Here is a 14,842-nt window from a genome sequence, read left to right as displayed (position 1 = left end):
GGTTCAAATCTCATTTGCCACATTATTTTATTTTTTAAAATATTTTGTGGAAACTACTTCGAAAAATGATATTTTTACGTATTTAAAAAAATAATTTATTACTATTATTATTTAGAATTTAAAAAAAGTAATAAAATTTAAGTTTATAAGACTTAAAATGTATTTAAGTGAACATTAAAAAATTTTAAACTAAGTCCCCCCTCATTTTAATTTCTGGGTCCGCCACTATATATATATATATATATATATATATATATATATATTGATAAATGAGTATATTTACACTCAAACTCACATTTTGCATTTTAAGAATTTTTGTTATTTAAAATTCAAGAAAATTTTGGACAAACTTTTTCATAATTGAAATTAATTTTTAATATTTTACCAATTAAATAAAATTATTTAGAAAATACTCATCTGGTCCGTTCACCGGGTCCAACGTCAATTTTTAAGGAGTTGTTGATTAGTCAATCTTGACATCCATGGAGGGGAAGAAAATCAACGATGGGCACCTCCAGGCTCCAGCGATGGAGATATTAGAACTTCACCCATTTCTTGGCCCAAGACACACCACACCGACACTTTTACATCCCATACCACGTCTTGCGTTGCATTCACAAACGCATCAATTGAGTGCGAGTTGTATTCAATCGATTCATTTATTTTGTTTACATTAATCATTGATGATTAATTGATCTTTACTTGAAAACTTGGCATAATCATACACAGAGTCAAATGAAGCAATGGATCATGAGGCAGTTGAGAGACTCAAAATGAAATGCGAGTCGGAATGGGACAACATTTGGGGTTGGGGGGGAGAGAGATTCAAAAAGACTACGCTGCCTCTCTCACTCACATCTCACGTTTCTGATTCGGAATAAATTTGGGATAAGCAAATTTGTCGGCGGGTCCTTTTTTTTTTTTAAAAAAAAATCTCTTATTGGCACCTTGCCCTTGGCTTGGGCACCCCAACCGATGCCAACATTTTCTTTTCCCTCTTGCACAGCTCACACGTGATCTTCATTCTCCATATTCCTAAACTACCCAACCACCCTATAATTTATTGTATTAACATTCGGTCACTTAGTTTTTGCGTTTTATCAAATAAGAACGTAGTTGGTCATCTTGTATCAAATAAGTCCTCGTAAGTAACAGTGCACCATTGAAATACCCCAATACTATTAAGTCTTATCCTTATCCTACTAAATTTAAGAGAATATAACCATACTTTATTTAATAATTCGGTCGTAAACTTATAATACGAACACAATATACAAATACAGGTTGTTTAATAATCATTTCAATTTTAATTATAACTAGTTTGACATTATTATTTTTTGTGTGTTGTTTTCGTTAATGAGACAGTGACCTAATGATGTGAATGTGAAAACTATGTACTGACTTGGTAAATAGTGAAAGGAACTAGGGACTTTAATATTAAGATCCCGGGACGTCGACACGCGCACATGGCCTCCAACTTCCCCAAGGCGAGCGCCGTCATTTCCAGCTTTTTAAACGCATCGCTCTACGGCTCTATTAGGGGAGCGGGTTGAATTTGCTAAGTCGTTAAAAACGACGTCGTACCTTCTACAAAGTACTAAAAAATTTGCCAGGTCAACATCATTCTCTCTCTCTCCCGCTCAGCTTCTTCCCCACTTTATTTAACCAATAATTATTTGCATGATTAAACAAACACTCACATTAGTAAATTAAACATAACTCAATCAAAGCACACACTGACACACACACGCAAAGAGAAAAAAAAAGTAATAAATTAGTGAAGTGCAAACGTAAATTAATGACTAAAATTAAAAAAAAAAATGTAATAGTTTCTAGAGAGTGAAGGAAGTCTAGATAGAGAAAGACACATACACTTACAGCCAGCCTATACAACGAATGTAATTTTTGCCTTCCCAAAACAAACAGCTATACAGTTTTTTGGTTTCTTTCGCTTTTTTTTTTTTTTTTTTTTTTTTCTCTTTATTCATTTGTCTTGCTTTTGTTATTGAAGTGCCACATATTTTGGGTGTGGGGTATGCTGATGAATTATCAGAACTCTTGACTTTTTGGGTTGGGGGTGGCGGTGCTGTAGTTCACTTGATTTTTAGCTTTGAAATAAGATTGTTAAAACTTGAAAAAGGTGCTTTCTCTCCCCCCCCCCCCTTTACGCTCTTCTCTTTTTCACTATTATCAGCATTTTTGCGTTTATTATTTAGCTGTCTGTATTTGTTTCACTCAGAAAACAAAACCCTCTTTTGCTTTAGTGGTTACACTTTCATTTTCACGTTCACTTCACTTGTTATTATTATTGTTCTCTCCTCCGTCTCAGTTTCAGACCCAGTTGTGGTGGGTACTGGATTTTCATTTTCTTGCGGGTTGTATTTTCTTTGTTTTCTTTTCGCCAAGTAACTTCATGATCTGGGTTACCCTCAGATTTGAGTTTTAGTTCTTAGCTTGTGAGCTTTTCTTTTGTTTTGTAGCTAACCTTTTAGAGAGAGAAAAGCAAGATCATGGCCGGAGGTGCAGCGCCTAAAGCTGATGAGCCGCTTCCACACCCATCGAAGGATCAACTACCAAGCATTTCTTATTGCATTACTAGTCCTCCTCCATGGCGTGAGTTCTCTCTCACTCTCTCTCTCCCTTTTTTTTTTTTAAAAAAAATAATATTCTCTGAGTGTTTGATATATATGTTTTGGATTTGTAATTATGGTGAGTATTTGTTGGTCTGGACTCTGGATCCGAAATTTGAGTATATTCTAAGGAAGTTTTTGGTATTTTTAATTGTTTAGGATATGCTTTCCTCTATGTTCTTTTTTCTTTTTTTTTTTTAGTTAGCTGAAAGTTGCTTTTTATCACTCCTCTCCTCTTTTTGATAGATACCACTTTTGACATAAAGTAATTTGCTATTTTCTCTAAATAAATACTGGAGATTCTAATCACATCACTAAATTAAAGCGAATATTCAGATGTTTTAATTGTTCTTTTCTAAAAATAATGTTAACAATAGCAATAATGATTATTTTGCAGATTTATTTTGTGTCTGGGTGTATTGGGGGAACTTGATGCGGTTATGATGTTATGTGTCACTTATAGTAACTGGTGTTCTGAGGATGTTAACCTTAGCTTTTCTGGGAGAATTTTTGCTTTGAATTTGATTTGACAACTTTCTGGTGCATTTCTGATGCAGCCGAAGCTATTCTTCTTGGTTTTCAACACTACATTGTTATGCTTGGCACGACGGTTCTCATTCCGACTTCTCTTGTTCCTCAGATGGGAGGTGGAAATGTAAGGCCTGCCAATTTTTTTTTTTTTTAAAGTTCATGAACAAGTCCCTTTCAATTTGATTGAGTATTTTATCCTCACTGAAGATAAAATAGTCTCCAATTGGTAATGTGATTGGTACAAAACTACAAAATTTGCTATGGTTTGTAGGAGGAGAAAGCAAAGGTGATCCAGACATTGCTTTTTGTTGCTGGTTTGAACACATTGCTGCAGTCATTGTTTGGGACTCGATTACCTGCAGTTATGGGAGGGTCTTACACTTTTGTCCCTTCTACAATTTCAATCATCCTTGCTGGTCGATTCAGTAATTATTCTGGAGATCCTGTTGAGGTTTTGTGATCTCAACCCCTTGTCTTTGTTGTTTGTTTGGAATATTTAAATTGTTTAGGAGCATGGTAATACATGTCGCTAGTAAGATAGCATATACCCAAAATATAACATGGTATTTAATTTTGCGGTAGAAATGCATGCCTTCGATTTCCTGTTGACTAGCAGATTTGAGGAGCAAAATTTTATACAAGAAACCAACGACTTGGTTTCCAATACTAGTTCATATAAAAATCTAAACTGCAATAAGTGTGAATAGATAAATAGAGTGGAAGATGTATTGTGCATTCAAACACCACACAACTGTCATCAATATTTCTTCGTTTTGGGTTGTAACTTTGTTATCCCGTTTTGATGCTATTCAGAAATTCAAGAGAACTATGCGGGCAATACAGGGTTCTCTCATTGTTGCTTCTACTCTTCAGATTGTCCTAGGCTTCAGTGGGCTTTGGCGTAATGTTACAAGGTCAGCTTAGAACCCAATATAGTACTATTACTTTGAACACAGTTTATTGACAACTTAAAACATTTATGCCATATATCATGGATTAATCTTAATATCCTCTCTGTGTGAAGATCTTCTGCTTTGTACTGTCACATTTCAGTCTCTGTGCCAAAATCGGAGATCAAATATGTTTTTTTTTTGTTTTGTGATTGCTTTCTTTTGAAAACTTCAAAGTGGTGCTAATTAAATTTCCTGTTTTCAGGTTTTTAAGTCCACTCTCAGTGGTTCCTTTGATTTCCCTAGTTGGTTTTGGGCTGTACGAGTTTGGTTTTCCTGGGGTAAGTCTTTCTTTGCCTCGTTTTTGCGGGCAAAGGTGCAAATCACCTCGTACACTGCTCCTGAACTTCATCTTACTACCAACGCATCAATGACAACTTATTCTTGCATTTTTATTTTTGTAGGTTGCCAAATGTGTGGAGATTGGACTGCCTCAACTCGTCATTATAGTATTTATTTCACAGGTATGCTCGATAACCAGTCATGCAATATTAATTACAATTTTAATACTCTTACATATTACAATATCTTGGGCTTTGTTATATTTATACCTGAAGATTACTAATTGTTACTGCTTGTCTGGCAGTATCTGCCTCATGTGATAAAACGTGGGAAAAATATCTTTGATCGTTTTGCTGTCATATTTTCTGTGGTGATTGTGTGGATATATGCTCATCTACTTACTGTGGGTGGGGCTTATAATGACGCTGCCCCTAAGACACAAGCAAGTTGCCGAACTGATCGTGCTGGTCTCATTGATGCTGCTCCCTGGTAAGATTTTGCTGTATCTCTAAAGCAGTTGCTTGCTTCAACGTTTCTTTACTGATATGATGATTGCTTGATTGGCTGAGATTTGTTCTTGCTTCAAACTTGCCTTGCTATGATAATGAATTCCCGGCAATTGGTATCATATGATTTTGTCAAACCTTTTTAGTTCACATGGGTGGGAACCAAGGACTAATGCTACAATGTCGTGTATATTACAAAATACTGAGTGGCTGGAGAGGGAAAAGGAGTTAATTAATTTGGGATTGACTCAGTAAAAATTTATCCAAGTTGTAACTATTTCATCTAGTAAAAAGCTGGGGCACCAATGTTCCATGATGATTGGGGTAAACTGGAGTTGCATGGTCTATTTGGTAATATTCTGCTTAGGTAGTTTGTTCGAATTGTCTGATATAGTTCAAACTGGAGGAAGCTTCCGATGCATTAATTTCCTTTTCGGCCTTCTGACATGTGAACCATTGGATCTATATTAGTTTGTTCGAGTTGTCTGATTCAGTTCAAACTGGAAGAAGCTTCTGATGCATTAATATCCTTTTCGGCCTTCTGACATTTGAACCATTGAATCTAAATTGAATATAGAATCTATGAATAATTACAAATTTGGAACAAGATTGATTTCGGCCTTTTGTGTAGCATCTGATGTCAAGCATGGTTTAGTATTTCTGTATGACCTCGATGGTTCTTTACTGTGTACTTCTGATTTTGTAGGATAAGAGTTCCATGGCCCTTCCAATGGGGGGCGCCTTCATTTGATGCTGGTGAAGCTTTTGCCATGATGATGGCCTCCTTTGTTGCTCTTGTTGAGGTTTGTTTTTTTTCTTCGTTCTATTTTTCATTGCTTCTAGACTGAGGACCTGGTCTTTCTTGGCTGTCTTTCAATCCAAGATTTCCAAATGTTTGAACCCTACTGAAATGGAAATTATTTTCTGTTTAATTGACTGTAATGCAATTTAAACATACAATCATATGCCCTACATGATGTTTTCTTGGCATACTTTATTTTCTATCATATTATTTCTTGAAGCTTGCACATTCTCATTTACATTATGATGCAAGCAGTCAACTGGTGCTTTTTTTGCGGTAGCACGGTATGCAAGTGCAACTCCAATGCCACCTTCTGTTCTCAGCCGTGGTGTGGGTTGGCAGGTAATATAGTAAGGCTTATCCCTCCGTATTTCAGAGATTTGAACATACTTTCCAATGCAAACTTAAGGTTGTTATACATCAATCATGTTTGGTGATCAATCCCATTTTAAATTGCCTTGTGGTTTTATTTCATTTATATAAGACTAAAAAGATAGGCTGAGTGCTGTTAAAGACTGTGCTTTTCAACTTCCGTGTAGCTTATTATTACCTTTATATATGAAAAAAAAAAGGCTTATTGCTCCACAAATTTACCTACGTAAGTGTCACCCACAGTCCAGAAATTATTGAGAGTGAAAATTTAATTGTGTGATTCTAGATTCCTGGTTTGATACAAGTGGAAAACAGAAGTGACTAAAAAATTGTAAATACTGGGATCATAATGAATATATAAAAGGATATAAATACAATCTTTTATCTTTCCATCTGGGATGATTGGCCTCACAATGTAATCCATCCATATAGATTTTCATGTGACTTCTTGAAAGGTGGTAAACTTCTTGCGGGGATGTTTACCACCTTGCGAAATTGGTGATCTGAAATTTCAGGTTAAAATGGCAGTCTTGTGAACTAATGATTGTTTCTCCATCAGGGAGTTGGCATTTTGCTTTCTGGGTTATTTGGAACTGTAAACGGAACATCGGTGTCTGTGTAAGACTCATTTCCAAGCCTACCTTTTAAGTATTTGTGTATGAGCATTCTGAATTGAGAAAACACAAATTCCATCTTAACTCAAGTTGTTTCTATACAGAGAGAATGCGGGTCTTTTGGCCTTGACTAGAGTTGGCAGTCGAAGGGTTGTCCAAATATCTGCTGGATTCATGATATTCTTCTCTGTTCTTGGTAAATTGATTTGTGAAAATTATCAAAGATTGGATGTATTGTTGATCCCCCATTTCGAGCATATTGTTCTTATTATCATAATTTACCATTATTCTACAGGGAAATTTGGAGCAGTCTTTGCTTCAATTCCAGCACCGATTGTTGCTGCTTTATATTGCCTTTTCTTTGCATATGTGGGTATGTATGTTTAAATTGGTTGACTCGCAGATTTCTGGATGTCCAAATTCCTTTGATAGTGTGATCAGTTGCAGTAAATGACAAATGAAATTTCAATGTGCATGTGCAGGTGCTGGAGGTCTTAGCTTCCTTCAGTTCTGTAACCTCAACAGTTTCCGAGTAAAGTTCATATTAGGCTTCTCTATCTTCATCGGTCTGTCTGTGCCCCAATACTTCAACGAGTACACTGCCATTAATGGTTTCGGTCCAGTTCACACTAGTGGAAGATGGGTATGGATAAAACCTTTTCAACCCCTTTACCTCTCTTGTCCCTGATTTAATCTTTTTATCAAACCATGTCAATATTGGTTTTTATTGACGGAATCATCATACTCTTCCTTATTGCAGTTCAACGATATGGTAAACGTTCCTTTCTCCTCAGAACCATTTGTTGCTGGTTGTGTGGCATTTTTCCTTGACAACACACTGCATAAAAAGGATGGTCAAGTCAGGAAAGACAGGGGTAGGCATTGGTGGGACAAGTTCTGGTCCTTCAAAGGCGACACAAGAAGTGAAGAATTTTACTCCCTGCCCTTCAATTTAAACAAATATTTCCCATCTGTGTGATTCAATCGGTAACATGTATTTCTCTTTGGGAAGTTTTCCAAAAGTCCTTGTGGGAACACACAAAATATCATCATTGCTCTCTTGTGAATCTCTTATTACACGCTATAGCAGTAAAAGATAGTACCTTCCTTTATAGGATGTGCCTTAGAGCATTTGTTGAACTGTTTTTTTCTTTTCTGTAAATCCAACCGGAGACTGATGGATTCGAAGTAGCAATGAAGCAATTATATTTGCTTTTTCTTCAGATGTTTGCCTTCATAGTATTTGGTCCAATTTGTTCCAGCATCTTCACATTTCAAATTTCATGAGCATATCATGTATTCTCCAAACGGCTTCATAATGAGTTTGAAGCGACCCAAATTTTCAATATTTTATTGGACTCCAAAAATTGTTGTCCTTATTGAGCATTTCATTCATATCAGGAATGGAGCACCCTCGGAAATTCGGAATCTCAATAACTTTGCTACTTTTGTGATTAAAAAGTTTCCTATTACTCAAATCCAACAGAAAATATCGTAACAATTTTCTTGATCCTAAGGGCAAAAGCCATTGGTTAGGTCTATTCTATTCCCAAATTGGATAATGATTGGAGAGTTTTTTTTTTTTTCAAAAAGAAGGATTTCACTTGCTTTATAATTGACAACAGATGCTCAAGAATCCTTATAAAGAACGAGATCCATCCCCAACTATCAAAACATTTTGACTTATTGTAACTTAGTAAAATCCTCATTAATTTAGCCAACAAATCAAGTAATCAACCATTTACGTGAACTCCCACTTCAATTCCCCCCCCCCCCCCCCCCCCCTTCCAAAAAAACAAAAAAAAACTCATAATAGAGCAACTAACATCATTATTTTGCGACAATCACATATAAAATTTGATATGCTATTGTTGAAGATCTTAGCAACCCAATTTTTGCCGTCCAACTACGTTCAATTGTAGCACAAATTCAAAGACCTTTATTATGAACTTATTCATCTAACAAAGAACATTCTCTTAATTTTTTTTATCTCTTTCATGTACCCACTTGTTGCCCTAGGAGAAATAAGATGCCAAAATTTAGAATTTTGTGAAATTCTTTCAATTTTTTAACAACTCATGGGCAACCGAAACGAAATATATAAGATCTACAAGTCTCACTTTTCTTGGTCTGTGTCATGTACTCTGTGTACATAAAGCTGAAACAAACAAACAATTTCTATACTAAGACTCAAAATGTTGTTTGGTGAGGATGTCATTTAAAATGTTAATTCATTAATGCCATAATGCAATCAGAGTGGGACATAAAAAATTGTCCCCACAGATTTGAATTCATGAAAAGGGGGATGAGTGCAATGATACCCACTAAATTTATTTTTATTTTATTTTCTTATATCAAGCACAATACATTAGGAAAAGTTATTACTTTCCGCGCAATACATATAATGTTGTACATATTGTACAAAATAAATCAGGAATTTGATTCAATATTTAAATGATGGAGTGCCCACTTTTCTTCACATTTTGTTCCAAAGAAAATGCACCAATTTGAGGTGGGAAGCTAGAATAATAACACCTAACTCTTTCACATGGCTTCCAGGATTTGGCCACTCAAATTATGATTTTATTAACGGGAAAAAAGTGACTCCTTTTAGTGTATGCAATCTTAAATCACAGGTCTCAAGGTAATTTTATTTCTAATGGGGTTCTGTTTCAAAATCTTCTAGGGTTTCTAAATGCTATGGTAGTGACAATGTCACATACTATCACTGGCATCCATCAATCACCATTTTACCAACTTTTTCTCCTACTTTAGGCTATAACTAATAAAGATTAATGATGGGTATTTAAATTTAGTTATAGATAAAAATATGGAAACTGTAAAGAGTCAAGAGTGTTATGATCTTAACGGTTAAATAATTTCTCTTTCCTTCCCAGATGGATAACTTAATTTATGCACATTTGCAGAGTAGAAAAATAATCAAAGCTCGTGCAGTTTATGAACAGTTAGCATTTCAAGGTAAAAAAAGAAAGAAATACAATTTGGCATGTGACTAGGTCGTTTTCTCGTGGAATGATGGGGACAAGAAAATTCTGTTCTTAAAATTTGAGATAAATTTAAATAACATTTTATATTCGCAATTGGTGCATTAATGATTAAGCATCTAATTGACAAAATTCTGAAACGAAGTGATGTAAATTTGGTCCTTCAAGGAAGCAATTAGTAGGTCAAAGCTGCCATGTATATTCGTGGCAATGCGGCATGTGTCAAGGGCTTGAGATCTCAAATCTCATTGGAAGTTATACGAAAGTGAAAAGTGTACCCTCATATTATTTGTTTAATCTTCGTGGGTATTTTTTATTTTTTAATTTAAATGAGTCTTTAATGTAATCCAAACATTTTATTTAATCTAAGATTAGTGGTGATGACACAGAAGAAAAGTGGTTCATTTGATTTAAAGACAGAAAAATCTGACAGACTAGTGGCCCGCCGCTTGATGTGCATCAGCATCACTGTTTTGATCAATTTGTTTGTTCCCATTTTTGGCTACCAAGCATGGAACCACATTCATCGTCCCCCGTAAATTTCAATCATATGGTTAAACGCAGCGAGTCAATAGTGTGGATAAGAAGTATCCTAAACTTGTTGCAATAGCAGTGCAGATATGATAATGATGTGAGATTTTCATCGGTATAAAATCTATTATTTTCAACGTCTCATTTATTGTGATTTGTCTGGATACTACTTACAACGTCTTTTTCTATTACGAAATGCGAGTGGAGTAGAAACATCCATCCCTCGTGAGGGGTATTTGATTGGGCATGTGCTTCATAAATTAAAAATATAATAATGTAAGTCTCGTGTATATATATCTGATTGTAAATATCAGTGTAATGACCTGCTGTCATAGTAGTTATATATATCTCTGTGTAATACAGTAATCTGATGTTTAATCAGTTAAAAAAAAAACAAAAAAACTAAAGGATGTCAATTTTTGTGGCGCTTTCATGATTCCTGTAGGGTGATACTGGAGCTTATGTGTTGAGCTTCTAGGTATAGTTGATAGATCATATAATTGAGATCACTAAAAATAGTAATTCAAATTTTCTTTGAATTGCGAGTGATTTTTTTTCTATGTACCAAAAATTTTATGATAATAAAGATTATAGTGAGCCTCTTTAAAAATTTCTATAGTGTATGTACGAAGACAAAATGGGTATAATTAGGATTGGTAATATATGATGATGTTAACATAAACAACATCGCTCGTTAGATTATTAGTTGCCAAATCATATAGAATGAATTCAAAATCTTGAGCCATGAACAATAGTAAGAGTGAACATGGCGCACTCCCACATAATCATACCTTGGTCAAGTAAAAACCAGCAAGTTTGATCAAAATCAATCGGAGTGCGTATGATTGAAGGTAAAAAAAAACGAAAGTGATAATGTTGTTAATTACTTTTATGAAAAGAAGAGGAACAAAGTTACAAAGAGAAGCAGAAAAGAAAAGTAAAATTTCCGGCCTGCCCACCTAGAAGCTTGAAGGAAAAGCAGAGCTTTTTGGCGAAATGGGATGAGGATCCCTCTTTAAAAAGAGGCCTTTTGTGTTCACAAAGGTGAAAGGGTAAGCAAAAAGAAGCCCCTCTGCGCTCAGAGTCGCAGGCACAGGCACAGGCCACACGCGACATGTACTGATTGCGTGTTGTTAAATATGTTGAGCCTTCTTTCACATTCCCAAAATTTCATGCCTTGGTTCGGTGGCCAGCACGAAACGCCTCTGATCTCTTCTCTTGCTTGGTCCACTGCCCCACCTCTCCCCCACGCTCTCCCAAGAGCGTGCCCACCAAAGACATCATTATAATAGATTCACAGCACCTAGGATTTAAATTTAATTTACATAAATAATTTGATTTTTCTCTAATATTTTTATTAAATTTTGGATTTAATGATTTTGGTGATGAACCCCTTTTTTTTCTTTTGTTTTGGTGTACTATTTAAAGCCAGTAGGGACAAATAAATTTTTAGTTGAAATCAAAAGCAAGGACCATATGTGGAGCATTCATTTCGATTTGATAGATATATAAAAAAAAAAAAACAACTAAAATTAAAGAAAAATTAAAAAAAATGGAACCAAACCAGTCCGATTTACTGTGATGATTGGGCAAAACTAGGGTTAATTTCTTAAGGTGATGGAGCTTTTGCTGGACTTCATTATCAAGGGGTACACAGTCTACAGAGTCATCTCTGGCTCTAATTTTGTGTGTCCCTTGTGACAACCATTCACAGCTCACCACATGATGCCATGCTAGGACCATATCTCAATTAAACTTACTTAATATTACTTTATTCCCCCCACACTTTCATTAACCAAAATGCTCTTCTTTAATCACCATGATTTGAACTTTCCCCTTTGTGGGTTAATCTCACTATATTAAACAATTTGTGCCTTTACTAATCATGGTTCATGGCCAAGCCATTTACAACCCACTTCAAAGTTGTTGAGTGGTATGGCTATAAAGAGACTGTTTCATTCTTCAACATTTGCTTCCTGCTCGTTGTTAAATTCTTAATATATTGTTCTGACTTCTGAAGAAAAAAGCAAGAACTGCAAAATGGGGAACTGCCAGGCCATTGATGCAGCAACACTGGCGATTCAGCACCCGTGTGGGAAGGTTGATAAGTTTTACTGGCCTGTGAGTGCTTGTGAGGTCATGAGAATGAACCCTGGTCACTATGTGGCTCTTCTCATTTCCACCACCTCGTGTCCAACAAATACTAACAATAACAAAGACAAAGAAGAAGGCCCCGCTAACAACAGCAGCAGCAGCAGCATTAGCATCACTAACAACAATGGCAATGGAAATTCTGTTCGCTTGACAAGGATTAAGCTTCTCCGCCCAACAGATACTCTTGTTCTTGGCCAAGTTTATAGACTCATCACTGCTCAAGGTATGCAATTAATAAGATTCTTGTCCTTTTTGTTAGTTGAGATGAAGTTGTGTTTGCTTAATTTGAAGTAATATGTTGTTTCAGATGTCATGAAAGGGCTATCAGCAAAGAAACAGGCAAAGATGAATAGAAACAGGCCGCAGTCAGCTGAAAAGCCAGAGAGGGTTAATGAGGAGCCAAAAAGATCTGAACTTGAGAAGGACAATCAGGTGAATTTCATTGAAACAATTATCGAGTTGTTCCGCTTGTGGACGATCTTTGAAATTTGTTTTCTTATTATATCAAGCATGTTCGTGTGCAGGTGATGAAACAAGAAAGACACAGACCAAGAACAACGGTATCAACAAACTCAGCAGCTGCCAGATCAAGAAATTGGCAACCCTCACTACAAAGCATTTCAGAAGCTGGAAGCTGATCATTATTTTTCAACATGCTCTCTAAGAACCGGAGGCTCCACAAGACTCCAGCAGCATATATAAAATTCCAGCCTTGTTAAACCTATAGCAGTTAAAAATCACAACTTTTCGTTCAGAGAAGTGGGTAGCTAGTAGCAGCTGGCCAAAGAAACATAAAGATTTCTGCGAAGTGCGGGTCTATTCGAGTAATGGAAAATTTGTATAGCAAACAGTGAAATCCAAGAAAGTTGTAATCAAGTTCTCTTCAGTAATGCAGTTAGAAATTGTCCCAGAAGTTTTTTTTTTTTTTTTTTTTCTTTCTTTTGAACGATTTTGGTTGGTTATTAACTCTTCTAGTGTGCTTGATGAACAATAATGTCAAGGGACTTCGAGTTTGTTTGACCCATGATGCTTAGTAGTTTATCATTGGTTATTAACATGCCTTTGATTTTCTATTTTCATGCCAAAAACAGATGGGTCGCCATGATGCAAGGAACACAAGTTGTGATCATTTGCTTTGAACTTGAAAGACCACACCTACTAAGAAATTAAGTAGACATAAAATATGATGATGATCCTGAGCAGATTCACCAGCTAGTTTGGAATCAACCCAGAAATCAATTAATTTCAGAACTTGTTTATCGTTTTCCTCTAATAATAAAAGACGCATGTAACCTTACCGTGGAACTATTTAAATTTGGTTTTCAGTTGAAGCATCAGTCCTTGCCAGCATTAAGATACCATCAGGGGAAGTCAACCAAAAAACAATTCATCTTACAGTACGGTTTAACAGTACAAAACATCATAGAATATAGTGCTTAATGTAATATAATATATCTAAATCATATGATCAGGATTTATGTCAGTTCAAGTTGAGCTCAAGAATCATAATTATATAAACAAACACATGGGGTTTGGTCTGAAGGAAATAGGCAAAAAAGAGGATAACACGGATATCTTACTTTTTAACTTGGAAAACCTCAAAAACATTAGTATAAATTGGTAAGAAATATATTTCAAATTCAGCTAATGTAGAATCTGTAGGTTTTATTTTCTAAACCAATGTTTGATAAAAAATCAAATTCCCGCAATCATCTTGTTGATTACTAGCTGGTTCTTAACTGCTATCTATTGCATCAATTTGTTCATTCCTTTTTCCAAGTTGAGAAGAAAAACATACATCAACTTTAGCAAAGCAAAAAGATTTCGTCTTCTTTTCTTTCATAATTTCGTAGAATATGGCACAGCAGTAAGCAATTAGGCCACCGCTGGAACATTTTTTTAAGCATGAGAAATAGTTGTGTTACACTTTGAATCCAGGAAATTAGTACATGGAATTCTTTACACGGGGCCGTTAATTTTTGGCATGATCTACCAAATCTTTATGGCGGAATATTACCTTTGTCTCTTGTTGGAAAGGCACTGAATATGTAATAACAAGATTAATGAATGATGGAGGAATGTATTTATGTTGTAGGCCTCTCTACTGGACCTGATTTTGCTTCCTTGCTCAAAAAATCAAAATCTTCTCACGGGCTGAATCTCCCCTATAAATGTTTGAGAATGACAGCTTTTAAACGAAGCCAGATAATGAATGGTTACCACTGGTTTCTTAAAGGGTAGCTCAAATTTAAAAAGTCCAGAGAGCTACATTCAATTTTCTGACCACAAAAGACTTTTATCCATTTTATTTTCAAGAAAATTCAATGGCTTTGCTATCAGATCAGAATGGACTCAACTTTTGAAGCACTCCACAAAAATTATTGTCTTGATCGAAAATTGACTCATGCAACTTGCATTGCTTGCATTGAAAGCATGAAGTAATTGTTAACCACCCAGTATAATTA

The 14,842-nt window shown here is 35.4% G+C and overlaps 2 protein-coding genes across 3 annotated transcripts; both read left to right on the top strand.

Moving 5' to 3' along the window:
- Positions 1-2,046: 2,046 nt before the first annotated feature.
- Positions 2,047-7,906, top strand: LOC18047793 (nucleobase-ascorbate transporter 6). 2 transcript variants are annotated; one of them, XM_006439694.2, is made up of 15 exons: positions 2,047-2,140; positions 2,481-2,613; positions 3,188-3,285; positions 3,433-3,612; positions 3,975-4,075; positions 4,317-4,392; positions 4,516-4,575; positions 4,698-4,882; positions 5,606-5,702; positions 5,957-6,043; positions 6,633-6,691; positions 6,792-6,883; positions 6,983-7,060; positions 7,170-7,330; positions 7,448-7,906. In XM_006439694.2, exons 2-15 carry the CDS (start codon positions 2,511-2,513, stop codon positions 7,664-7,666), a joined length of 1,596 nt encoding a protein of 531 aa, XP_006439757.1. In that variant the 5' UTR covers positions 2,047-2,140; positions 2,481-2,510; the 3' UTR covers positions 7,667-7,906. The 2 variants fall into 2 exon arrangements, with proteins under 2 accessions (XP_006439757.1, XP_006439756.1); XM_006439693.2 differs by lacking the exon at positions 2,047-2,140 and adding an exon at positions 2,155-2,346.
- A 3,984-nt stretch (positions 7,907-11,890) lies between these two features.
- On the top strand, positions 11,891-13,389 carry LOC18047792. The gene is made up of 3 exons (XM_006439690.2): positions 11,891-12,600; positions 12,685-12,809; positions 12,902-13,389. Exons 1-3 carry the CDS (start codon positions 12,264-12,266, stop codon positions 13,013-13,015), a joined length of 576 nt encoding a protein of 191 aa, XP_006439753.1. The 5' UTR covers positions 11,891-12,263; the 3' UTR covers positions 13,016-13,389.
- Positions 13,390-14,842: the final 1,453 nt, after the last annotated feature.

The sequence above is a fragment of the Citrus clementina genome, unplaced genomic scaffold, assembly GCF_000493195.1.
Source record: "Citrus clementina cultivar Clemenules unplaced genomic scaffold, Citrus_clementina_v1.0 scaffold_3, whole genome shotgun sequence".
Lineage (NCBI taxonomy): Eukaryota > Viridiplantae > Streptophyta > Magnoliopsida > Sapindales > Rutaceae > Citrus > Citrus x clementina.
The sequence above is the reverse complement of the archived record's forward strand: the minus strand, read 5'-3'. Positions and strand labels throughout refer to the sequence as shown.

Excerpts from the sequence above, each read along its gene's own strand:
- LOC18047793 (XM_006439694.2), top strand. The coding sequence starts at position 2,511 with ATGGCCGGAGGTGCAGCGCCTAAAGCTGATGAGCCGCTTCCACACCCA. Across the intron at positions 3,613-3,974 it reads ATTCTGGAGATCCTGTTGAG|AAATTCAAGAGAACTATGCG; the intron begins GTTTTGTGATCT and ends GATGCTATTCAG. Across the intron at positions 4,576-4,697 it reads TTATAGTATTTATTTCACAG|TATCTGCCTCATGTGATAAA; the intron begins GTATGCTCGATA and ends CTTGTCTGGCAG.
- LOC18047792 (XM_006439690.2), top strand. The coding sequence starts at position 12,264 with ATGGGGAACTGCCAGGCCATTGATGCAGCAACACTGGCGATTCAGCAC. Across the intron at positions 12,601-12,684 it reads TAGACTCATCACTGCTCAAG|ATGTCATGAAAGGGCTATCA; the intron begins GTATGCAATTAA and ends ATGTTGTTTCAG. Across the intron at positions 12,810-12,901 it reads AACTTGAGAAGGACAATCAG|GTGATGAAACAAGAAAGACA; the intron begins GTGAATTTCATT and ends GTTCGTGTGCAG.